The 24448-nt window shown below is 61.1% G+C and overlaps 1 protein-coding gene and 1 long non-coding RNA gene across 3 annotated transcripts in view; one reads left to right on the top strand and one right to left on the bottom strand.

The window, feature by feature from the left end:
* Nucleotides 1-4933, bottom strand: part of LOC147830313 (uncharacterized) — a 10020-nt gene extending 5087 nt beyond the window's left edge. Inside the window, exon 1 of the long non-coding RNA XR_015451364.1 lies at nt 631-4933. This is a non-coding gene — a long non-coding RNA (uncharacterized LOC147830313). The remainder of the gene's footprint in view (nt 1-630) is intronic.
* On the top strand, nt 4930-24448 carry Ripk4 (receptor interacting serine/threonine kinase 4). 2 transcript variants are annotated; one of them, XM_004842456.3, is made up of 8 exons: nt 4930-5156; nt 12557-12848; nt 16068-16216; nt 17256-17305; nt 19052-19210; nt 19646-19749; nt 20506-20770; nt 22237-24448. In XM_004842456.3, the coding sequence occupies exons 1-8, from the start codon at nt 4975-4977 to the stop codon at nt 23394-23396; spliced, it is 2361 nt and encodes a 786-aa protein (XP_004842513.1). In that variant the 5' UTR covers nt 4930-4974; the 3' UTR covers nt 23397-24448. The 2 variants fall into 2 exon arrangements, with proteins under 2 accessions (XP_004842513.1, XP_087067541.1); XM_087211415.1 differs by having other exon boundaries at nt 4942-5088.

The raw sequence follows: 24448 nt of genomic DNA, 5'->3' as shown, positions 1-24448 counted from the left end.
TCCCCAGACCCAGGCACCATCCCAGCACTGCCCCTCGCTAGACTCTACTTTCCGCCCCCCAGGACCCCAAAGCTGGCTCAGGCCTCCCCCACCACCCCTGTCCTGCCTGTTTCTTTATGAGAGCACAGGGCACAAGCCTGGGAGATGGCAAGTCGGGACAGCTGCATCTTGGGAGTGGATCAACAGATGAATGGATAAGGAAAATGTGGTATTTACACACCCGGGAGTACTACTGTGCCGTGAAGAAGGATAAACCTGGGTCATTTGTAGGGAAATGGATGCACCTTGAGACCACGATGCTCAGTGAAGTAAATCAGATACACAAGCTTAAACATCGCATGGTTTCTCTTATATGAGAAACCCAAAGTGTAATTAAGGAATAAAATGCAAGATAGATGATAGGAAGTGGGGAGATGGATCTTTCTCAAATGCAAAGGGCATGAAGTGGTGGGAGGGATGAAAACAGGAACGAATGTGCAGACATGGACTCATAAAAATACAAATTAGGGCCGGGTACTTAGCTCAGTGGTTCCGCCGCCTGCCTCGAAAGCACAAGGACCTGAGTTCAATCCCTGGTACCAAAAAATCCCCCCCAAAACAAAAACACAAATTAACCTAAAAAAGTCTTACCTTGACGATTAATTGAGCTCAGCACAGCCTGGTCAGAACCATGGGAACTGCCTGCCAGGTGAGGCACCTCCTGCACTGGGCTACATTCCGCTGTGACCGAAGAGCAATCGTGAATGAGCAGCAGGGTGGGGTGGCAGTCAGCCCGTCAGGGTAGGAGTCGTGGTGCAGTCCCCAACATGTGCAACTGTCCCCTAAGTATTTGATGGTGATATTTTTCCTTCAATTTCTTTGTATTGTTTTTTTAAAAGCCACAAGGTGGTTAGGATGGGAAACAATTTTAACTTGAGGTCAACGTTCACATAACATAAACCAAGTATTTAGAAATGTACAGTCCATTTTGCGCATTCACAACAGTGTACATCTGTTAGGGTTTAGACCTGGGGTGTCCCCCAGTCCCCTGCGTTCAGAGGTGGGGCACTGTCCTCATCAGGCGATTCACCCCAGCCACGTCTGCCCTCCCACCATCCAACCAGCCGGCCCCCCTTTGGCTGTTCTGAATACTGCTGTAGGAACAGTGCCCTGCCAGTGTTGTTCGCATACCTGTTTTCAATGCTTTGCTTTTCATTTTTGAGACAGCGTCTCCCTATGTGAGACTGCCCTCGAACTCAGCGATCCTCCTGCCTCAGCCTCCCGAGTGCTGGGATGACAGGCATGTGCCCAGACCTCCTGGGCACTTTGGGGCACACTCCTCAGAGCAGAATTACTGGGTGTATGAGAATTCCGGTGTTTTGCCTTTTGAGGGCTTTCTGTACCTGTGTTTTAAAGCAGTTTGGTCCCAAGGACTTAACCAAGGGGCCTCTGGGTCGCCCTCGGCTCCGTACCGGTACCAGGCCCCAACAGTGCGGCCCGCAGAGGGGGTCTAGGGCCGGGACGGCGGCCTCCCTTGCAGTGCAGCCCGCGCGCTGTGGGGGCGCTCAGGAGGCAGCCCACGCGGGGCCTCCGCTTAGGAGCAGGAAGGCAGGGGCTGCAGGAGCCTATGGTGGAGGAGCTAGGCACCATCGTCCATCAAGGTTGTAACCGACGGACATCAGGCCGAGGAGCAGAGAAGGGGCCGACCGCGGGGGAGAGCAGGAGGACAGAGCCTTCCAGGCAGACAGCGCGGCCTGTGCAAAGGCCCTGCTCCCTCTTGTGGATGACCCGAGGGAGGAGCTGGAGGACCCAGAGCAGTGGAGACCGCAGCCGAGGCTAGAGTGGCCCCTGGAGGAGGGGCGCTCTCTCTGTCCGTCCCAGGGCTGGTTCTCCTGACTTCTCCTCGAACCCATGGCGGGGGGGCGGGCAGGAGCTGCCAGCTCAGCGCTTCGGACTCGGGGCTCAGTCGTACAGACGTTGTGGGGGTGCTGGAAGGAATCAGCTTGGGGGTGAAAATCCCAGCCCATCTCCCAGGCAGACACTGTTAGATTGGGGGATGGGGAGCTGCCGGGGCCTCTTGGGCTGACTGGGGGAGCCGAAGAGGTGCAGGGCGTCTGGATGGGGGCTTTGGGGGCCCGGGCGAGGACGGCTCGGAGGGGAAGAGGGTGCGAGGAGGAGGAAGGGAACATTACTGCACCCGCCTGCCAGACCCCGAGTCCCCCAGGCCTGCGGCGTCTCCGGTGCAGGTCAGGAGCTGCCGCCAGGCGCACCGTGGGGAAGGCGGCTGCAGACCGGGCCCGGCGGGGCGGCGCCCCGGGGAGCGTCTGTGTCAACGGAGCCCGTGCTGGAGGAAGAGCCCAGCTGGGGGGCCTGGCCCCCACGGGTGCCCAGCCCGGTGCCATCGCTCTCCAAACCCCTCCTTCTCTGGAATAAAGGCAGCCAGAACCCTGCTGCGAACTGCCACTCGCGGCAAATTCCCAGGACCGACCTGCAAGTTGAGGCAGGCGCTGCCGCGCCAGAGCAGGGAGCCAGGAAGAAGGCTGGGGGAGCCAGGGTGCGAGGGGTGACCCCTGAGGCGCTGCCTCCTCCTGAGGCCCAGGGACATGGCCGCCCGAGGGCTCCTAGAGGAACTGAGCTGCTGGGCTGCAGGGCCAGCGACGGCTCTGAGGACCCCAAGGAGGACAGAAGTAAAAGTGACTGCTCAGAACACCAGGCGCAGTCGATGACCACACTGTGTCCGCTGCCTGGCACATGCGCACACCCTGCATTTCAGGGGAGCCCCACCCCTTCGAGGCCCCACCCCAAGCGAGAGGGCTGCGGTGCTGTCCCCTTGCTGCCCGAGGCCGCTTCCCTGCCTTCCCCCTGCCGCAGGACCCTTCGCCTGCCTTACTAGGTCCAGGCGTGGAGAAGGGAACCCTGGGGACCTGGGGTCGCCCACAGATGAGCTCTCTGAGTGTCTGGCGTAGGAGAAACCCGGACTTCGGAGCTCCAGAAAAAGACGAGGTGCAGAAGAAACACGGCCTGCCTGCAGGGAGAGGCTGAAATGTGGGTGACGCCCCAGTCCCCACTGTCTGTCGCCTGGCTCCCCTCCTCACCCCAGCTACACGGCCGGTCCGCAGCCTCTGAGCCTGACAGCTCGGGCCCAGTGGCCTTGCCCTCCTGGGCATCTCTGGCTTTGCCTTGTGCCCAGGATCCAGGACATCTCATCCTGACCACACTGGGCACACAGCTGCCTCTCAGGCTGCCCGAATCTTCACCATGACAGCCACCTCCCAAGCCCCAGTGCTCAGCTGGCACAATGACCCACTTCCTATTGTCCTTCGGACTGGCTCACTCCTAGTGGACCTGCAATATATTTACTTTTTGGCACTACCAGGGACTGAATCCAGGGCCTTCACACTGAGCTCCATCCTTGGCCCTTTTTTATTTTTTATTTTCACACAGTGTCTCCCTAGATCGCTAAGTTACCCAGGTTGGGCTCAAACTTTCGACCCTCAGCCTCCCAGAGTGCTGGGATGACAAGTGCACTGCCACACCTGGCTGCAAACTTTACTTTTCTCTTGGAAATGTCAAGAGAACTACTGTGAATAACAGGCACTGTCCCGCAGCGCCAGGGGCCAGGGCCGCCTTCGGGATTCCTCTGAGGGATTGTATTTCCCTTTTGTGGATTAGCAGAGAGCCTCTCAGAACAGCCAGGCCCGAGGTGAGCTTTGTCCCCGTCTACACCAGCTGGGGCCAGCTCCGGCTGCAGGACCCGGGTGGGCCATGCTGAACTGGTAGCAGACACTCGGTAAATATTTGTGGAGTGAAGCGCCCAGATGATTAAATAAACGAAATTGGAGCGTTTTATTACTTGACTGCTGTGAGCTGTTAGTCACCCTGGCCGCCCGCCTCCCCGGAGCTTTGGGGAGAAAGGCACCTCCTCCCGCTGAACCCCGGAAATGGGGCACATGACTCATTTGCTCGTCAATTCGTTTTTCCCACCAAAATAATGACTGTATTTATTTTCAAGTCATCTATACATTCACCAGTCCAATTATTCTCCCTGTCTGGGTTAAATGTGGGTTACTTTTACTCCAAACAAATTGAAGATAACCATTTGCTCTCCTCGGCGGAGAGAGCGATTTTAATGTCAAGATCAGGTGGGAAAGGACGGGGCTGCCTGGTCTCCCTGGGACCCCCACAGGAGCGCTGTCGGGCTGGGGTGAGGTCCCCGACAGAGGCCTAGCGGGCAGGGGGCTGTGGGGTGAGGCCCGGCCCGGCCTTGGGAAGCCCCACCCGGCCGCCATCCCCCCTTGGGTGAGGAGCACTCACGGTGACTGTAGGAGGCGTGGTGGTTTGGGTGACTTCACCTCCCACCCTGTCATCCTTCCCCGGGCTGGGAATTTTTTTTTTCCCTAAACATGGAGAAAATGTCTTTCCTTTTCAAGCTACCTGCTCGCCCCGAACCGAGTCGCCGTGGCCTAGGAAGGACAACCGCCGCCCTCCACATTTGAAGTGGACTTTGGATTTGCTGGCGTGCTGTGAAATTCCTGAATGTAAACACGACATTTTCGAAATTAAAAAAAACCCTTTAGAAGTGGAGGAGAGGCACGCGATGGCCGGGGTGCGCGTCACAGGGGACACGCCGCCCTGTGCGACCTGGGGCACGCGGGGGAGGAGAGATGCGGACAGTGAGATCGCGGATGCAGCGAGGGCCACGTCCTCCCTGGTCCTGAAATCCCGGGGTTTTCTTTGCAAAGCTTCGCTGACCGAGAGCCCCGGCAGAACCGGGCAAAGTGAGTGGCTCGGTCCAACCGCAAGGGAGCCGCGGTCACGTGCCCCGAGGCGAGCGGCCCCGTCCCGGCGCCGCGCCCACCTGCGCTCCGCTCCCACCTGGCGCGAGCTCCCGAGGCGGGGCGGGGCCGGCGGGGGCGGGGCGCGCGGCGGAAGTGGCGTCAGAGGGCGGGGCGGGCGCACCTGGGCTCCCGGCAGCCGCGGGGCGAGGCGCGCGCGATGGCGGGCGACGGCGGGGGTCCCTGGGCCCTGGGGCTCCTGCGCACCTTCGACGCGGGCGAGTTCGCGGGCTGGGAGAAGGTCGGCTCAGGCGGCTTCGGGCAGGTGTACAAGGTGCGGCACGTCCACTGGAAGACGTGGCTGGCCATCAAGTGCTCGCCGAGCCTGCACGTCGACGACAGGTCGGGCCGGGGGGCGCGGCGGGGTCGGGGTCGGGGCGCGGGGCACGGGCGGCCCTGGGGGACCCGGCAGGCGGGCGCCTCGGCGAGGGCCGCGTCTGTGCGCGCGCGAGGCTGCGGCCCCAGGGTGCGGGCCCGGGGTAGCCTGGCCGGGGCCGGTGCGGCGCCCGTCCGTGCAGCCCGGTCCGCCAGGGTTGGGGTCCCCGGGGTTCCGAGGTCTCGGGAGCCCGTGGGGCCCTCCTGCGCCCTGCGGTCCGCACGGGCTTAGCAGGATTGCGGTGCGGGCGCCTGGCTTTGTGAGAGCGGTCGGACTCACCCCGTCATTTGCACCGAGCACAAATTGGCCTAAGACGCTAATTACTTCGGTGGGAAGCAGCAGCCTGGCCTGGGCCTGTTGGGTCCCGCGGCCCGAGTCGGATCGCCCCGCTTCCTCGCCGCGCACGCTCGCCCTGGGGACCTCAGGTCCAAGCCGAGCCCGGGGCGGGAGGGGCCGGGGCGAGGGGCACCGGGGCGGAGCTCCGAGAAGGAGCCCCGCCGCCCCTGCTGGGTCCCGTGGACGCCGTGGTGGTCTGTGCCTCCTTTGCGGGTGAGGTGGCGAGAAGATTCTGGACACCTTTTTATTTCCAGATCCATTGTTTACCGTCGAGATTGCATAGTTTAGGTATAAGTCACGTTAGTGCGTTAGGTTGCCGGTCCTTGAATGAAGTTTGCCCTCAGCGTGGAAGCTGTGTTTGTGTTTTGCTTCGTTAAACTTTAATGGATGTAGTTTACGTTCTACATGGGGATTAAGCAGAGATTCCTGAGACAGAGACCCGGACCTGCAGCCCCTTCTGAACTCCACGCGGCACTGGCAGCCTCACACTGGGCCTCCAGGGCCCAGCCTGTCGCTGCCCAGGCCCCTAAAGCCCTGTATTAGGTGGCGCGGTGGCGATGCGGCGATGCTTGTGTCTGGGCTGAGTGACACCCTGGCATGCGGTGATCGTTAGACAGGAGGCTGCATCATAGCGCCCGCAACCTGCCGGCCCAGTGTTTCTGGGAAGCTGCAGTAGAGCAGGGACACTGTCGTCCAGTCATCAGCAGCAGCCCCAGTTGACTCGAGTGCTGAGGCTGCGTGGAAAAGCCCTTCCCTCTCTGTGCCTCTCATCCTGGGAACTCGGGCTGGCAGGGTGCTGTGGTTATTTTGACAAAATCCAAACCACTTTGCTTAGATTCTGATGGAGGGGGATTTTTATGCTCTTGGGCATGAATGTCCAGGAGAGTTTTCCCGTCTAAGTGAGCTTCATTCACTAGCAAAGGATTGAGCACAATTTCTGGTATTGGAAGAGCAAAGTGAACGGGTGCTTGCAGCCCAGAATCTTTTCCTCCTGCCCCGGCCCTAGTGTCTTGGGTGGCCCAGTGACGGGAGGGTTTCTCCACACAGGCGGAGTCCCGGTGGGTTTTTCGAAGCCTGGTTGAAGTGTGTTGTCCCTTCCCTGGAAGCCTGCCCTGCCCTGGCTGGAGCAGGCAGGTGGCAGCTTGTCAGGCAGAGGCTAGGTCGAGGTCAGCAGCCCAACAGGAAGCCCAAGCCTCCTGCACTTGGCCTGGGGCGCAGCAGGCTGGAGCTGTGCGTTTGCTCTCCGACTGAGGAGGTGGTCAGCCCCCGAGGTGTGCATGGAGCTGGCTCCTCAGGGTTAGTTGTCCTGTATCCCGCAGGAGGCCCTGAGGTGGCCCTGGAGGGCAGCTCCCTTGGCAGTCTTGCAGGGATGCTTTAAGCCTCGAAGCAGTTGTGTCCTGTGCATTTTTTAGTGCTCCTTTGATGCACTGCTTCCACCCCTGCTTTTTGAGCCCTTGCCTTGAGAAAGGAGTGAGGTTTTCCTGGGGCTTCTGCATGCGCAGCCCTCCTGGCTAGGGCTTGCCTTGCCTGCTGCTCAATCTGGGCCTGTTTCCGGGGTGAGCAGAGTCGGCTCCAGCTTGTCCCTTAGGGAGGAAGCCACTATAGGACAGGTGTGGGCCGGTTTTCATTGGCCGGGGCTGGCCGTGCAGGTCTGCTGGGGTCTCCTGGCTCCCTGTGGCCACTCTGGGCCCAGTCCTCATCCAGCCCTGGACGTTAGCCATGGTCCACCCCAGGCCTTGCATCTCTACAGGGAAGGTCTGGCCAGGGCCGCATATCCAGCTTCCTGGGGGCAGGGAAATGTCCACTAAAGGGTCCCCTTTGGCCCTGGGGTACTTCATAGGTGATAACTCCCATCTACCGAGTTTCCCCTCCTCACGGGGCTTCGTGCCTTGGGAGGATCCCGCCGGCTGGCTCTGGGGAAGATCTGGCCCCCGTTCTTACTGAGGGCCACAGGGTCTGCTGTGGAACCCAGAGGCTAGCGTTCTTTGAGGTGGAACACAGTGGCCCCAGGCCTCTCCTCCCGGTCCCCAGCTAAGAGGAAGCACAGAATAACAAAGCACCTGGCGAGGCTGGGGCGGGCACAGCACTCTTGGGGTTGGGCACCAGCTAGTCGGGGCGAGCCCGTGCAAACCCCGGGTCTGTAACTCCAGGCTGACACTTGGACAAGCCCGATTCTTGTCAGTTTTAAAAATAGCAGTGTGGGAACCCCTCGGAGGTGCCTGGGAATGTAATTGGGTTGTCGTTCGGGCCTCGGAGGCCGGCTCTCCTGTGTTTTCCTAAGGTGGCTCCCAGGCCTCCTCTGGGCCCTTTGTTACCAGATCGCCCTCACGGGGTCCCCTCCCCGTGGGTGACTGTGGCAGCTCCTCCTTCCTCACACCGCAGCCCCGCCCGGTCCTTACCCCTTTCCCGCAGAGGGAGGCCAGGTTCCGGGCTGTTCCCCCTCTTTGGATTGGGTGCCCGAGCTGGGAAGAGTGGGAGGCTTCTGTCCAGAGCCCAGAGCGCCAGAGCACTGGTGGTGCGTGCGCTGTCTGGGACCTTCTCCCCGCTCCAGCACCTTTGGCTCTGTAGCCTCAGTGGGATGAAGGTGGCGCCTGGCTCTGTCCTTCCCACCCAGACATCTGCCTTCTGGAACCCAAAGAGGGCCGGGGCCGGGGCGGTCTTTCGTTTCGATCCTGCCAGGAAGCCAGTTAGCCCCCCTTTCCCCCAGAAGGAGGAGATGAAAGATGACGCCCGCCCTCCCTGAGCACGACGCCTCAAAGCCTTGAGGTTGCTTTAATACAGCGATCTGGGGCGCTGGGGCCTAGAAGTGCCTGCTGCCCCTCGGACCATGAGAAGCGCGATCCGGTAACGGTGGCAGGTACCCCGGCACCCGCCCCAGCACTGAGGCTAGGGCTTTGAAAACCTCTCCAAGCAGCTCTAAAATAATAGTAATAACTATAAAGCTGCGAGCTGGGTGTGGTGGTCCTGGTGCACGCCTGTGATCCTGTCACTGGGAGGCCTGGGAGGCCGAGGCAGGAGCCTTGAAAATTCGAGCCCAGCTCAGGTTACTAGTGATTTAGCTCAGCCTTGTCTCGATATTTTAATAAAAGGGCTGGAGTATAACTCACTGTAGGGGCCTCGGGTTTATTACCACGGAAAGTAAATAAACAAACATTTAAAACCCCCAAATTTACAGTTCCTTTCGTTTGATCCCTACCTGAACCGAAGGGCTCCTGGTGGGGCGCTTGTAAATAACAATGTCCTGGGCAAGAACCGTAACTTCCTGAAGGGAAATGCCCTCCCTCCTAGCCGGTGAGCTCAGTCGGGTTTATTGAGTTGCAAATGCAGCCAGCCGCAGCTTCCTCCTGCTGGGGTGGCCCCTGGGCTGTGCGTCCCCCAGCCTGGGTCCTCAGGGTTTGGGCTCAGAAGTTACTGCCTGCCCCTTCCTGCCACGCTGGCCCAAAGCTGGTGATTTTAAAATGTTTTAATTTTTATTCATCCACGTTTGTAGTACACAGTGATCACATTCCTTGCATGGAGTTGGTACTTGTACATAACACATCTTCATTCTTTTTATGTCCACCTGCCTTCCCTCACCCTCAGTCTCTCCGACCCTCTCCTGTTTGGAAAGGATCTATCTCTCTGCTTCCTAATTTACTTATACTTTGGATTTCTCACATGAGAGAAGGTGGCTTTGTCCTGGAGACTGGCGTGTGTCCCGAGGTGGCCGATTTCCTCTTCGGAATGCGGGCAGCCAGTGGCTGGGGATAGGGGACCCCTCCAGGCCCTGATGCCGCAGCCGGTGTGGCTCCCTTGGGAAACCAGCAGGGCAGCTTTCCTTACCACAGCAGTGCTGGCAGCCCCTAAATGGGGTCTCTGTTCTGCGGGGGCCAGGGCTGGGAGGGAGGACTCGCTAGCTGTGTGGCAGAAGGGGTGTGATCCGCTGGGGCCACAGTGACTCCTGGGCCCTTGGGGCGGGTGGAAGAAGACACCGTTTTTTGTTTTGTTTATTGTAGTGGCTCAGATCTTTAATAAGATAGTTGGTTTTAATTGAATTGATTTTCTCCAGATACACATTTGTGAGCTCTCAGGTTGGCTTGGAGAGACTATTCTCAGAAGGACGCCTGGGGCCGGGGGTTTAGCTCAGTGGTTCCGCCGCCTGCCTTGCAAGCAAGCACAAGTCCTGAGTTTGATATCCGGTACCAAAAAATAATGACAACAACAAAAAACCCAGAAGGATGCCTAGTGATCAGGCGTGAACCTCAAGCTCAGCCTCGGGCTGGGGGTGCACCACGCCATGTTCACAGTGCAGGGGTCTCTGAGTCGTCGTTCCCCCGGGTGTGATTGCTTCCTGGGCTCCTGAGATGGGCTCCTTGTGCCCTCGGGGATTGACCAGGCCTGGCCTAGGTAGTCGGGACCTCCTGTGCTACAGGTGGGCCAGCTGTCGCTGAGCTTTCCTCGGTTCAGATCTGCCCCTGCCCGCTGTGCACAAATTCCACAAGGGCACACGGGGACCATGTCTGTTTTTTCGCCCCGTGACCCTCGCCCTGAGTGTAGTACTTGGCAGAGAGTGGGTGCTCAGTACACGTTTAAAACATGAATGAGAAGTCCCATTTTGTCTTAAGTTTTTCAGGTTTAGTTGAGATTTTTTTAACAGATGAGCAGGTTTCATTCATTCGGCCGGATTGGCAGATGCCCCAGGCCTATCACATATGTTAATCATCTTCACCTCCCGCTTTGCCCCTGGGCCTGCCCCCGCCCCCAGCTGCACATTTTGGGGGGATTCAATACAATTGCTGGGGTTTTGTTTTTGTGTTTTTTTGGTACCAGGGATCGAACTCGGGTCCTCTTGCGCTTGCGCAGCAGGCGGCGAAACCACTGAGCTAAATCCCTGGCCCAACATTTGCTGGTTTTTAAAGCAATAGGAGAAACGAGAAATCATCGCTTTCATTTGGAACAAGAAACGAAGTGGGGGTGTCGGGGTGGCAGGTGCTGGCAGCAGCTGCTCTGGAGTAGGTGGCCTTGTTCTGGGGGCTCCTTCAGCGACAGGGAGGTCCTCAGGGGGGCGCCCTGGAGCTGCCGCTTCCTCCTCCGCCAGCGCCCTGGTGTGTGAGCTGGGCCTGTTGCTCCTTTCTCTTCAGAAGCTGGCTGAGTCAGGAACAGGGCTGGGTGTCTGGGGCTCCCCCTCCCCGTGGTGCTCAGGAGGAGACTGGCTGTCCTGGGCCAGGCTCCAGGCTGCTGGGGTTTCTTACTCACTGATGGGGAGCAGCCCAGGAACCCCCAGGCTGGTACTGCACTCTTGTGCCGTCTTCCCATTCATCGGCCCTTTGGCCAGAGTGCTAAGAAAACAGGCCGTATGGAAGGTACCGTATGGAAGGTACCTCGGGTCGGCAGTGACACGTGATTCACTCCAAGACCTGTTTCCCTGTTCCTAAGGCCAGGGTCTGTGTGTGAGCCCCAGCAGCATCCCCGTGTACCCACTGGGCAGGCAGGGGCTGCACTCCCCATTGGCGGTGTGGAAATTTGGTAAGCAGAATAATCCGGGGGCTCCCCCTGTGTGCCTGGGGAAGTCTTCCTAACTGCTGGGGAGGGATCCCGTTCAGTGTTACAGCGGAGGTCGGACGCATGCGAAATCAGGACTGGTTGGCAGAGAGTCGGATTCTGCAGCAGGCCGGAGGGTGCAGGCTGACTTCGCAGCAGCTGAAAAGACCCTGCAGTGGGAGCCGTTGGGGCCCCAGATGCGGGGTTGTGGGGCACCCAAGCTACCCTGTTCCCAGATGGAGCAGCCCGGGGCTCTCAGGGTGGCTCTGGGCGTTCCCTTTGGGAAGCCTGTTGTTACTAGAAAGCAGATTTCCCAGTCCTGAATGCGTTCTTAAGGAGCCAGCCCGGGAACCCACACTTGTGTCCTGCCAGCTTCTGGGGTGTTTGCTGTGTGTCTGTTTCGGAAAGGCACTGACCGAGATCCTCGAGGGATTTCGTCTCTTCCCTGAGTGCACGCTGGGACTTCGACCCTGCCTGACGCAGACTGCCCCTCTGCGATTCTCCTCTAAGCACACGGCTGCGCCAGGAGGGTGACCTCGCCGGGGCTGGCAGTCCTCCGGCAGGGCTGCCCTTGTGCCCCACCCCGTGTGTAAACAGATCGGGGAGCTGTCCCTGTGGAAGGAAGCTCATTCACAGAGGCAGGCAGCCGCTGTGGTCAGCGGCTTGGCTGCTCCTCCAGCAAACGCAGAACTACAGTACCATAGGGTGCAGCCTCTGTGGCTGGGTGCAGACCCAGGAGAAGTGAAAGCGGGGCCCAAGCAGACATCCACAGCTGGGTTTATGCCGAAGTACAGGATTATTCACAAGAGCCAGAGGTGGAACAGTCTGAGGCCCGTCCACAGATGGGTGGAGGAACAGGATGTAGTAATGTGTCCCCGCAGTGGGGTTTTGCTCAGCCACGCGAGTGGCTGGGTTAGGGTAGGTGCTGACACAGCAGGCCTTGAAGACACGCTTAGTGAATTAGCCGTCCGGAACAGCCGCTGTCTGAGTGCACCTAGCAATGAGATCCCGGTTTGGGCATTTGCAGGCCGTAGTAGGGTGGTGGCCAGGGACGGGGGGCGGGGGGGGGGGGGAGGTGGAAGGGCCTGCCTGGGTGGAGATGGTGGTAATGCCCTGGGCCGTCGGGAGTGCAGTGTGTGAGCCATTGCCTGCACTCGTCTGATGGCTAAAGTGACACATGCTCTGTCATGTGTGTTTTGCGGTCCTAGAAAACAGCTGACTGGACCAGTGGGCATGCGAGGCTTGTGGGGAGAAGGCAGGGGGTCCCGCCGATGGGGACCAGCTGCAGCTTGGGACCCCCCCACACCCGTGGCAGTTGCCCCAGCCATTGGCCTGGCTGGGCTGCTGGTGTGGAAATCATCACCCCACATTCAGGGGGTTCGGAAACCTCGGACGGCAGACTCTGGAAGGCCCAGTTTTAGCTTCGGGGCATCAGGGGAGCCCTGGGTGCACGCGAGCTGTGTATGTGCACCTGAGCATTGCACACCCTCCCATCTTTGAACTCTTACAGGGAGCGCCTGGAGCTTCTGGAGGAGGCAAAGAAGATGGAGATGGCCAAGTTCCGCTACATCCTGCCGGTGTACGGCATCTGCCGGGAGCCCGTGGGGCTGGTCATGGAGCACATGGAGACAGGCTCCCTGGAGAAGCTGCTGGCCTCGGAGCCACTGCCATGGGATCTGCGCTTCCGCATCGTGCATGAGACTGCCGTGGGCATGAACTTCCTGCACTGCATGTCCCCGCCGCTGCTGCACCTGGACCTGAAGCCTGCCAACATCCTGCTGGATGCACACTACCACGTCAAGGTGGGGCCCGTGGGCTCCCAGGGAGGGCGTGCGTGGTCACTTCTGGCCACCCTGCCCCTCAGCCCTGGGTGGCCTGGTGGGCGATGGTGTGTGGATGCCCCTGCACCTGGATGCATCCGGGTGCGGAAACCGGTTCTCTCTCAGGACTATAGTTTCAGGTTTGCACGTCATAAGATTCTGGCAAGGCGGCGGACTTTCTGCCCCAGGGGTGAAGTGGGGGGTTGGGGTACCGGAGACACATTAGGCGACAGGGCGTGAGCTTCCATGGTCTCCCACATCTGCTCACTGCCCGGGCTCCTGTGGTCACAGGACTTGGGTCAGTTCTCCCTGGGCAGCCCAGTGTGGCCAGCGACTGTCCAGCGCTTTGCACTGAGACACGCACTTTTCTACCAGGATAGAAACCGGGTCCCTGCACGGCTCTGCATCACCTGCAGAGCCACCTCGTCCTGGCGTGGATGGTGGCACTGACCTAGCTGAGGGGTTGAGGGGTCAGATCGGTGGTGCCAGCATCTAGCCGGGGCGCAGGGAGAGAGGCTGAGACCAGCTGTAGCCTTCGGGGCCCCACAGACACCGTGTCCAGGAAATGCACAGGCGGCCAGCGGCAGGGGGCGCAGGGTGTATGGGTGGGAGACGCAGCCAAGCACAGCCACGGGTCTCCCTGCTTCTCCAGGCCGGCGCGGGGAAGTGCGGCAGGCCGAGTGGACGCTCCTTGGAGGACACGGGCCACCCTCTGCCTGGCGCTGTGCAGGGGGCGCCTCTTCTCCGGGCCGGGGCCATGGTGCTCAGCTAGATGTCTCCCTGGCCCTGGTGCACAGTGGGCGCTTAGACTGCCTTGGTGAGGAGCCTGCTGTTCACGCCAGGTCCTTGGCTGTGAAGGTCTGGCTTGGTCGCTATTCTGGGCCAAGTGGCTGGGAAGGGGCTCCCCAGGCAGGAAGTGACCTCTGCCTTGGGAGGCCCCCGGCCTGAGCCGCCGTGAGCAGACCCTGGAAGGTTGAGTCGCCTGACACCCTTCTGAGTCAGTACCGAGAAGCCCGAAAACAAACAGTAAAGTGAGCGTGCACCTCTGATGAGTGCCATAGAAACAGCTGCAGGTGTGCAGAGCCAGCGATGCCCCTCTTCTGGGGGACAGTTTTCGGGGAGCACTTAACTTGGAGCAGTCGAGGCCAGATGGCCCCAGGGCTTCATGCCTTTCCGCACAGGCACAGGGTGTGCTTAGAGCTGAAATTTCACCCACCCGGCTGCTCTGCCAAGTGTTGTAAATGTATGAGACATTAGGTTGCTACCTCATCACTGTGTGTCAGAGACAACCCGTAGCCTCGTTAAAATCCGGCTTTTATTTTTAAAATTTTTTTTATTTTCTGGTACGGGGGATCGAACTCAGGTCCTTGCGCTTGTGGAGCAGGCGGTGAAACCAATGAGCTAAATCCCCGGCCCAAAATCTGTATTTTAAGTTGGCGCAGGCCTGGAATCCCAGTGCTCTGGGAGGCTGAGACAGGAGGATCACAAGTTCAGGCCCAGCCTGGGCAATTCAGCAATTAAGGGCGCCCCTGTCCCAGAATTGAAAAAGGGTGGCTGCGGGTGCAGCACAGCAGTGGAGCCCTTGCCGAGCGTGCACTGCGGGCCCGGCTTCAGCCCCACACCAGATTACCCAACTAAATACAGAAAACATGCTGGGGTGCAGCTTGGTGTGGAGGCCCTGGGTTCAGCCTCTGGTGCCCAGCCTGCAGTGGGCTCAGAGGTGACTCAAGTTGAACATGAACTGGCAGTCTCCGTTCGTGTGTGCAGCCCATCCGTCCGCCCGCCCGCCTGCCTGCTGACTTCCTTTGTAAGGTGACAACAGGGCCCTTGATGCGCCTTGCCCCTCTGTTCCTGCTTCTGCAGCACCGCAACTTGGGGGTCCCCATGAGATCTCGGGGATACTGAGTCAGGCGGCAGAGTGAGAGGGGTCAATGGGCATCAGAGCCCCGGAGTTGCTGTGCTGCTGAGCATGGGCTCGAGGGACGAGGCCTCTTGGGCTCTGGGCTCCTGGTGCCTGGTGACTCCAGGCGTTGTCTGAGTGGGTTCCAGAGGGTCACCGTGGCTGACGGGAGGGCTCACACGTGGCAGGGGAAGCCCGGCCCCAAGTCCCCAGGTCCAAGCCTGTCGCTGTTTGTGGATTTAAAACGCTTCGGGTGGCTGGCACTTGTCAGACTGTAACTTCCTGTGCTCCTGAGCTTGCTCTTAAGGTTGCAGCTGCTGCTTCTCTGTGGACTGCGGGACGGCAGTGGCCTCACCCTGGGGACTGGACAGTTGCCTCCCCAAGGCCTCTGCGGAACCAGCAGAACCAGGGAACCCAGAACTGGTGCCTGGGCTTGGTGAGGCCTAGAGCCTGCTCTGCCAGCCCGAGTGTGGAGGCCAGGGGTGGGCCTGACCCCGGGGCCCTCCTGCCCTCGGTGGGTGAGCTCGGAGCCCCGGCAGGCTGAGTGCCTGAGCCAGCGGCAGTGGCAGCACCAGGTCCTGTGCTCCCTTATGGGGTCGGTCGCCCAGCCTGGAAGTCGCTCCTGACTCCGCTGTTCCTGGGGAGCCCAGGAGGGAATGCGGGGCTCACACACCTATGACTGGAGAAGGCAAGGGGCCACTTGCCCACCGGCCAGGAGTCCCATGAGCGCCCAGGGCTGGGCTTCATCCATGCTCAGAGCATCCAGGGTGGGAAGGGGCACTTCCCAGAGGGGTCTCGGTGTCCCCAGCCCGGCTGCAGACACTTTGGCCACAAGGAACCCACCCCCCCGATACGTGGGAGGTGGCCGGGGGCACCAGAGCCCGGGCACTGCCTCAGGAGGTTGCCCTGTGTTTGAAGAAGGAGCCAGCCAGTGTCTGCTGGTCACAAAACATGGGGCAGGGCAGAGTGGACCACGCCCGAGGCGGCGAGGTGTGTGTGCTGTTTGCCAAGGCTTCTGAAGGTTGCTGCCCTTTAAAGGGCTTGCTGCCACTTGCCCAGCCAGCTGGGGGCTTGCGTAACCAGCCTCCGGGCTAGCACTGTCTCCTCCTGTGGCCCAGGCCAAGGCTGCTTTCCTCCCCCTGTGCCGGGATGGCTGTCTGCATTCGGCCTGTGTGCCTCTCCTGTACACTCTTGATTTACTCAGCTCTTCTGGCTGCACAGAGAGCCCGGGGGCTTGGGGGAGTCAGCCCGGCGCCCGCGTGGCCTCTCAGGCTAAGGTGCCTCCCTCCACCGTGTTGCAGATTTCCGATTTTGGGCTGGCCAAGTGCACAGGGCTGTCCCACTCCCACGACCTCAGCATGGACGGCCTGTTCGGCACCATCGCCTACCTCCCTCCCGAGCGCATCCGGGAGAAGAGTCGGCTCTTTGACACCAAGCACGACGTGTACAGGTGGGTGACCGGAGAGGGGCCTGCCAGTTGGGGTGGGCTATACCGAGGGGCAGCAAAAGGCCTGCTTGCTCTGGGCGGGGCTGGTTATATAAACTGCTCAACACTGCACCACGCTTGCTTTGCTGTTTTCATGTAATGTGGGCTTTATTGCCCGTCTGTTGGAAACCCCCACGGATCCGTGAGTGTGTGGGTTGCTACGTGAGCAGCTTCCACATGCCAGGAAATTGGCAGGACCTGTGAGCTCGGAGAGCAGGGCCTGGGGCCTCAGGTCCCTTCCCTTTCCAGATGGCAAAGGCCTGAATCACACAGGCCTGCCGGAGGAGGGGGCATGCGGGCTGCTCTTGCCGCTGCGCCCTGGCCCACGCAGGGCTGACCTGGCCCCAGAGCATCCGGCCGACGTTCTGTCATCTGCCACTCGCCCGGCCGACTGGTTTGGCAGTAGCCATTGTCACGTGCTGAGCTCGCCTTTCAGCTGGGGGCGGCCCTGGGGACAAGCCCCAGCTTGCAGCGGGGAAGAGTATGATGCTGCTTGTAGCGGAGTTCCAGCTTCTGAGCCTGCAGAGTTCAGAGAATTCTCAGTGTGAATTCTGTGGCTCTGGGAACAACCACTGAGAAGCCAGGGCTGGGACATGGTTTCTGGGCTCTTTTAAAAAAAATTATCAGGTGGCGGTGTTTTTTCTGTGTATCTTACTCACCGGACATAAATGTGTGCTTTGTGTATGTCCCCCCGCCCTGCGGCGGAGAGGGCGCGCGGCTGGGCTGCTCCCTTCCTTGGCCCCTGGTGACCCCAGGGAGCACAGGGCAGGACCAGGGCTTGGTCAGAGGCTGGCCCAGGGTCTCTGAGCCCCGCCAGGGAGGAGTGGGGGGCCAGGCCGTCTCCCGGGAGCCAGGGGGTGGGACCTGCGTGGCTGCTGTGCTGGCCTCGTTGGGGAGCGTGTCCCCTCGGGTGCTCAGGGCCTCTGGGCCCTGGCTTTGTTGTGGCGGTGACGTGAGTTCGTGCTCTGGCCCGGTTCTCACACACACGCTGGTTCCCTTGCAGCTTCGCCATCGTCATCTGGGGCGTGCTGACGCAGAAGAAACCCTTTGCAGGTGAGTGAGTGCACGGCCTCCCAGCCTTGGCCACGCTCCCTGTGGCTGCGGTGTCCCCAGGAAGGGGCCTGCTCTGTTCCACGTTGGCCTCTCCCTATGCCAGGGTCCACGGCCACCTCCCTGCAGGCCCAGCCGCAGGCCAGCAAGGCGCCGGCACAGTGCGATTTCCACCCGGGAGGACACGGGGGCCTGGAGGAGTCTGTTAGGGGCCACTTTCCCCCCTGGTGGTAAAATGCATGTATCATTTTGCTATTTGAAGTGTAAAATTCCTCAAAGAAGCACAAAAGAGAAAAAAATATTTTTTAAAAAACCCAAAAAGGAAAAAATAGCCAGGTGTGGTGCATGCCTATAATCCTGGCCCTCAGGAGGCTGATGCAGGAGGATGGTCAGGAGTTTGAGGCCAGCCTGGAGTGCATAGTGAGTTCAGGTTCAGGGTCAGCCTGAACTACAAAGCGAGACTCTTGTCTCCAGAGATAAATACATAAATAAATAAAATAAAGCTTGCGATTCTGCGGCATTCAGCACACTCACCACCATCTGGTTCCAGAACATTCTCGCCCCCAGCAGGAAGCCCAGGCCTGAGTGGCCGCTTCCCATCCCCCTCCAGCCTTGAATCTGCTCTGTCTGTGGCTTTACCTCTTCTAGGGTTTTCCAGCTAATTCTTTTTCTCTTTTTTTAAAATCAGAAACATAGATGGGACAAAATTCCCCACAGCGACTGTGTCTCAGTGTGAGTCAGGGTGTTCCGTGGTTCACCTGACGTAGCCCAGCCTCTCCCCAGGCAGCTCTGATTTGTCCTCGGAGCGGGGCAGGCACCTGGACTTGGTTTATTGTGAAGGCTGAGTAGCTTTGGGGGCTCGGAGAGAGACTCCGACCCTCTCTTGGTGTTTCTGCGTGCTCACATCGTGTGCTCTGACAGATGTTTAAGGATTGAGACCTTGCCTAGCATGCATGAGGCCCTGGGCTCAGTCCCCAGGGCAGAAACTCCAAAAGAGTGCGTGGCCCTCAGGCCTGGGAGCCATTGCGTGGCAGCAACATGTGCTTGATGTGCCGGGCAGGAAGGGACCCTCCAAGCATGGCAAGGCCTAGGGTGTCTGGAGCTGAGGGAGTGGGCGTCCCAACCTCCCTCCCTGAGGCCTCGTCATCGTGCGGCCTGTCTTCCCACCGCCACTCTTCCCCCACCCCAGAAGTCCACGGTGTGAATCCTTTTTGCACGGCCTCCTGCCAAGTGGGCACCAGCGTGTCTGGGGTCTTCACACCACAGCCTGGTGCTGTGCAGGAGGCTGGCGGCCTCCTGGAGCAGAGCAGCTGGGTGTGGAGCACAGGCCATCTCTGCTGGGCCTTTTGGTGGTGTTTACCTGGCTTTCGTTTTTATTTAGAGGGCCTTTCTGGCTTGGAAGTGTTGGTTACCACGGGAATAACCTGCAGATGCCGGGGCAGTGGGGCGAATGTCAGTGTGGACCCCTGTTGGCGCCTGCACCTAGGAAGGGTGTGACGTCCAGCCGGGTGGGCGGCATGGTGGAGGCCAAGCAGAGCCAAGCACCTGGCCCCTGGGCTCACCTTGGCCCTTCCCACCCGGGTGGAGGCTGTGACCCAGACAGTGCCCGCGCCTGTGGGTAGAGATGGGTGGTGGGCAGCGCGCTGTGCCCTGGGCTCCAGGCTGAAGGGAACCCAGGCTGCCCTGGGAGGACGGGGTCCCCACGCCCCTCTCCTCTGACACAGTGTCCTGACGGCGCCTCTCCCACAGACGAGAAGAACATCCTGCACATCATGGTGAAGGTGGTGAAGGGCCACCGCCCCGAGCTGCCGCCCGTCTGCAGGCCCCGGCCGCGCGCCTGTGCCACCCTCCTGCGCCTCATGCAGCGGTGCTGGCACGAAGACCCGCAGGAACGGCCCAGCTTCCAAGGTGAGCCCTGCAGGCCCGGGTCCCAGCGCTGACGCCAGCCTGGAGTGGGGCCGTGGCCCGTGAGTGCCCCAGGGGTTCTCCTAAGAGACCCACCGCCTCTGGCCTGGGCCTCCCTCCTCCAGCTCTGGTCCTCGGAGCCAAAGTGTCCCAGACGGGGAAGATGGAATCCAACACGGTTATTGTGTTTAAAACACACAGCAGCAGCACAAAGTGGGGCTCACGCGCCCTGCTGGGCACCCTCTTGGGCATCACTGGGGATCCCCAGGGGCCCCTGCTGTGAGTGTTCAGACACTGAATCGTAGGGGGACCCTGAGGCGTGAGAAATTGCAGAGCTGGCAGTGCCCCGCTTGCCTGCCATCCGCTGCTCAGAGGCTCTGTCTGTCCATGTGGGACGGGCCAGGTTCTCACTCGAGGACACCTGTTTTCTGCCCGTAGAAATCACCTCTGAAACCGAGGACCTGTGTGAGAAGCCCGAGGAGGAGGTCAAGGAGACGCCCCGAGACCCGGGCGGGGAGAGCACCCCGGAGCCCAAGAGCGAGGTGAGGGCCCTGGGTCTGGCTGTGGAGTGTCGGACGGCTCCGTCCTGCACGCCCGGGCAGCCTGCCCAGCTGTCCTGCACGCGGCCGCCCCCGGTGCCATGGAAGCTGGCCAGGCCCTCTGCGTCCCCAGCTGGGCACCTGGACCCTGGCAGTTGCGTCTGCGTGGTCTGTTGTGCGAGGTGGTTTCAGAGGCGCCGGGCTGCAGGGCTGGCGGCATGACTGGGGCCTGGTGCGCTGCCGCCATGACACACAGTGTCTGGCCGGGGCAGTGTCTCCCGGGGGGTAGGTCAGGGTGTGTGCGGCACCCCTGAACGAAGGGGGCTCTGGGCGTGAGAGCCGGCAGGGGTGCAGAAGGACACGACAGACAGGTGCACCTGAGCCACGGTCGGGCAAAGGCCCCGGCCAACAGACAGAGCCAGTTGCCAAGGGGAGGGTGAGGGGCAGAGGGACAGCACCTGGAAGAACTGAGTCACGGCCGGACGCTGGCGCTGGGTCGGTCACCATGGTGTCCCATGGCTGGGCCTAGACCAGCCCCTCGGCCCGGCCCGGAGGAGGGGGTACCCAGCCCGATGCCGTCTTCCGTGGCTTCTCTGCTGTCCTCCGTGGTCGGGGTCCCGTGCCCCTTCTGCCCTGCAGCTTCTTCTCGCTGCTGCTGGCCTGGCCGTCATGCCCTGCAGCGGCGCCTGAGGTGGCCGATCTCCACGTGCCCACGGCCCCGCCCTCCCCCAGACCTCACCCTTGCTGTCTGTCCCACAGGCTGTGCCTGGAGCTGCTCGGCTCAAGCGCGCCTCCGCCCCACCCTTCGACAACGACTGCAGCCTCTCGGAGCTCCTGTCGCAGCTGGACTCGGGCATCTCGCAGACCCTCGAGGGCCCAGAGGAGCTCAGCCGCAGCTCCTCCGAGCACAAGCTCCAGTCGTCCAGCAGCGGCAAGAGGCTCTCGGGCGTGTCATCAGTGGACTCTGCCTTCTCTTCCCGAGGGTCACTGTCGCTGTCCTTCGAGCGGGAGCCATCTGCGAGTGGTGAGCAGCCCTCTGCGTCCTGGGAGACCCTGGGTCGGGGACAGCCTGGCTGGCAGTGTGTGTTGGAGTCTGAGCAGCCTGCCCAGATGATTCCTGTTTTCCCTTTAGCTGGGTTGTTTGGGGGTTCGGTAGCATGGTTATTGTGCTGGAATCAGAGACGGCTGTGTAGCTGTCTCTTGACGCTTGGTGGGAGGGGAGCAGTCCTCAGAGATCTGTGCCAGGCCCTGCGTCAGCCTCAGGTCTGCAGGTGGAAAGCCCTGGGTCCCACCCGGGAGGCCCAGCAGCCCCACACCCCGTTCTCAGGCAGTGCGGGGTACACCTCGGCCTCCCCTCTCTGTGATGCCTGTGTCCTGCTGGGTGGGTTGTCTGCAGGGTGCTGGAACCTGGCCGTTGGTGAACCGTGGGACCCTAACCCTGGCCACAGCCTGTCCTGTCCTTGTGTCCACTTTGGTGGGTGTTCTCAGCATGCGGTTTTCCCTGTCCCAGCCCCTGGGCGCTGCTCTGGCTCCCACTGCAGCCTGGGGCGGCACCGGCCCTGCCATGGCCCAGAGCTGAGGCTGCATGGGGCACACGGCATTTCCACCCGGCTGCATGCAGGGAGGCTGGTGCTGGCGGCCCCAGACAGGCTGTGGTCTTGGCGGGGTGTGTGGTGGGTCGGGGTCCTCCTGCTGGGACATTCTGGGTAGGACATGGGGGGCGAAGGGGGACATTGCTGGGGAGGAGAGGCCCAGCGGACAGCTGGGGAGAGCAGTCCGGCTGGAGCTTGCCATGGGGAGCACAGCCGGGCCGAGCTGAAGGAGGCTGGGAAGCCTGCACAGAGCAGAGGGTTCTAGAGCCTTCCCTCTTCTAGAGAGGATCCCTTCCTTGCTGGCCTCTCTCACCGGCGGCTCTGTGCCCTTCACACCCTGTCCACTCGGCAGTTTCCCACCTGTGGTCAGGGCGCCAGGCAGTGCGGCCCCGCTCCTGTGTCCCATCCTCTGGGGCTCATGCTAGAAAGCACCCCGTTCTGTCCCGGGAGGGAGGTGCTGGACGGCCCCTCCTGGTTCCGGGTGCAGGTCCGGGCCATGAGCGGGCAGGCAGGCAGGTGGGCTGCTGGCAGGGCTTTTCACCATTTTCTTTATAAATGAAGGGACGTTAGCAATCACCATTTCCGCACACGGGGGTCTCTGCATTTTGTATCCCTGACCGAGTTCCAACCCCATGGAACACCAGCTATGATTTTTATTTTGCAAACTGACAGAAGAGCACCTCAAATGTCAGTCATGCCCCAGAGCTCCCCCAGATGCATTGAAATGAGTGGCCCGGCGCTTTGGGGCCTGTGGTGAGCAGCGGCCTGGGGCTGGCACACCCTGAGTGTCCCTGCCCAGGGTCCGGGCAGGCGCAGCCACCTCACACTGCCAGCCGGGCCTCGGGAACCAGTGACCCCCGGGCGACCTTGTCTGACCTTGCCTCTCCTCTCCCTGCAGATCTGGGCACCACGGATGTGCAGAAGAAAAAGCTGGTGGATGCCATCGTGTCGGGGGACACCAGCAGGCTGATGAAGATCCTTCAGCCGCAGGATGTGGACCTGGTCGTGGATGGCAGCGCCAGCCTGCTACACCTGGCGGTGGAGGCCGGGCAGGAGGAGTGCGTCAAGTGGCTGCTGCTCAACAACGCCAACCCCAACCTGACCAACCGGAAGGGCTCCACCCCACTGCACGTTGCCGTGGAGCGCAGGGCGCGGGCTGTGGTGGAGCTGCTCCTGGCCCGGAAGAGCAGCGTCAACACCAAAGATGAGGACCAGTGGACGGCCCTGCACTTTGCAGCGCAGAACGGAGACGAGTCCAGCACGCGGCTGCTGCTGGAGAGAAACGCGTCTGTGCATGAGGTGGACTTCGAGGGCCGCACGCCCATGCACGTGGCCTGCCAGCATGGCCAGGAGAACATTGTGCGCATCCTGCTCCGCCGTGGCGTCGACGTGGGCCTGCAGGGGAAGGACGCCTGGGTGCCGCTGCACTACGCTGCCTGGCAGGGCCACCTGGCCATTGTCAAGCTGCTGGCGAGGCAGCCGGGCGCGAGCGTCAATGCGCAGACACTGGATGGCAGGACGCCGCTGCACCTGGCCGCGCAGCGGGGACACTACCGCGTGGCCCGAGTCCTCATCGACCTGTGCTCTGACGTCAACGTCCGCAGCCTGCAGGCACTGACGCCCCTGCACGTCGCCGCGGAGACTGGGCACACCAGCACCGCCAGGCTGCTCCTGCACCGGGGTGCGGGCAAGGAGGCGGTGACCGCCGAGGGCTGCACTGCCCTGCACCTGGCGGCCCGCAGCGGACACCTGGCCACCGTCAGGCTGCTGCTGGAGGCCAAGGCCAATGTGCTCGCCCGAGGGCCGCTGCACCAGACGGCGCTGCATCTGGCTGCTGCCCACGGGCACTCGGAGGTGGTGGAGGCGCTAGTGAGTGCCGACCTCATTGACCTGCCTGATGCCCAGGGACTGAGCGCGCTGCACCTGGCCGCCCAGGGCCACCACGCATGCACCGTGGAGACGCTGCTCAGGCACGGGGCTCACATCAACCTGCAGAGTCTCAAGTTCCAAGGTGGCCACGGCTCTGCTGCTGCGGTCCTCCAGTGCAGCAAGACCTAGCCTGCCGCCCGTGGGCCGGTCTGCACGGCCTTCTCATGCAGCGCCGGGCTGGAGTGGAGATGCAGAGAGGCTGCGCCACGCCACTCCACTGTTCTTTTGGAGGCCAGTGCTCCCAGAGTGCTGCCCGCGGGCACGGTGCCCTCCACACGACGCGTTTGCAGTGAACATATCTGCCCCTGGCGCCTGGCGTCAGGAGGGCCGCTGCGTCTGCGTCAGAATCATTTCTGTGGGCTCCCAAAGGGCTGCTGCTGAGGGTTCCTTGGTGACAAAGCCCAGGCAAGGATGTCCCCTCTGTCCTAGAGCAAGCCGCTGCGGTTGTGCAGAGCATGCGGAGCGGGAGAGGTGCGGCAGGGACTGGGTGTGTCTTCTCAGGCAGTGGGCGGCACAGCCTGGCCGGGGAGCCGCATGGGTTCCTCCTGTGGGAACCCTCCATGGATGTGTCGTGTAGATCTGTTCAGAGCATTCCCCAAGTCGCCAGTTGAGCCCAAGCAGGACGGCTGCGTGATGGGCAGCTTTAAGGGTGCAGTCTTCCCCTTGTCATCCCTCCCAGGTGCCTGCGTCCCTGGCACTGCCCTGGGCTCTTACTTGTTCCATGTTGCCCAAATGTTCTTTGAACTCCAGAGCCGCCTGTATAAAACCATTTTGAATTTTTCACTTTATACCTTCCGTTTTGGACTAAAAACAGTGTTGCAGGAGGGCAGGTATCTCACGGGCTCTGGGGAGGTGGTGGCTCTGCCTGGGGTGTGGCTGGGCATCTCTGATGCGCTTGGGGTGCAGCCCTGGGGGGAGCTCTGGGCAGGAGCCGCCCGCCATGCCTGGTGAGTGGATGAGACCACAGTGCGCATGGCACCAAGCAGATAGTGATATACCATGTATGTGAATGTGGGTCGGTGGGCAGGATGCCCTTCCGTGACAGGAAATGCCTGGACCTCGGAACTGGCTATGTTTTAATAGGCCTGACGTGCTTTGATGATGTAGGATCTAGTTGTTTCAGACTCAACACCAGAGGAGTCTGTTTGATGTCAATAAAGCAAAGTATCCGTCAACTGTCA

Source organism: Heterocephalus glaber, unplaced genomic scaffold (genome assembly GCF_053883595.1).
Source record: "Heterocephalus glaber isolate CG9 unplaced genomic scaffold, H.glaber_assembly_v1.0 deba00000122, whole genome shotgun sequence".
Lineage (NCBI taxonomy): Eukaryota > Metazoa > Chordata > Mammalia > Rodentia > Bathyergidae > Heterocephalus > Heterocephalus glaber.
The sequence above is the reverse complement of the archived record's forward strand: the minus strand, read 5'-3'. Positions and strand labels throughout refer to the sequence as shown.

What these genes read in the sequence shown, in the direction of transcription:
- Ripk4 (XM_004842456.3), top strand. Translation starts at nt 4,975, where the DNA reads ATGGCGGGCGACGGCGGGGGTCCCTGGGCCCTGGGGCTCCTGCGCACC. An exon ending in ATGCACACTACCACGTCAAG is followed by an intron (nt 12,849 to 16,067) that starts GTGGGGCCCGTG and finishes ACCGTGTTGCAG; the next exon opens with ATTTCCGATTTTGGGCTGGC. An exon ending in GCAGAAGAAACCCTTTGCAG is followed by an intron (nt 17,306 to 19,051) that starts GTGAGTGAGTGC and finishes CCTCTCCCACAG; the next exon opens with ACGAGAAGAACATCCTGCAC.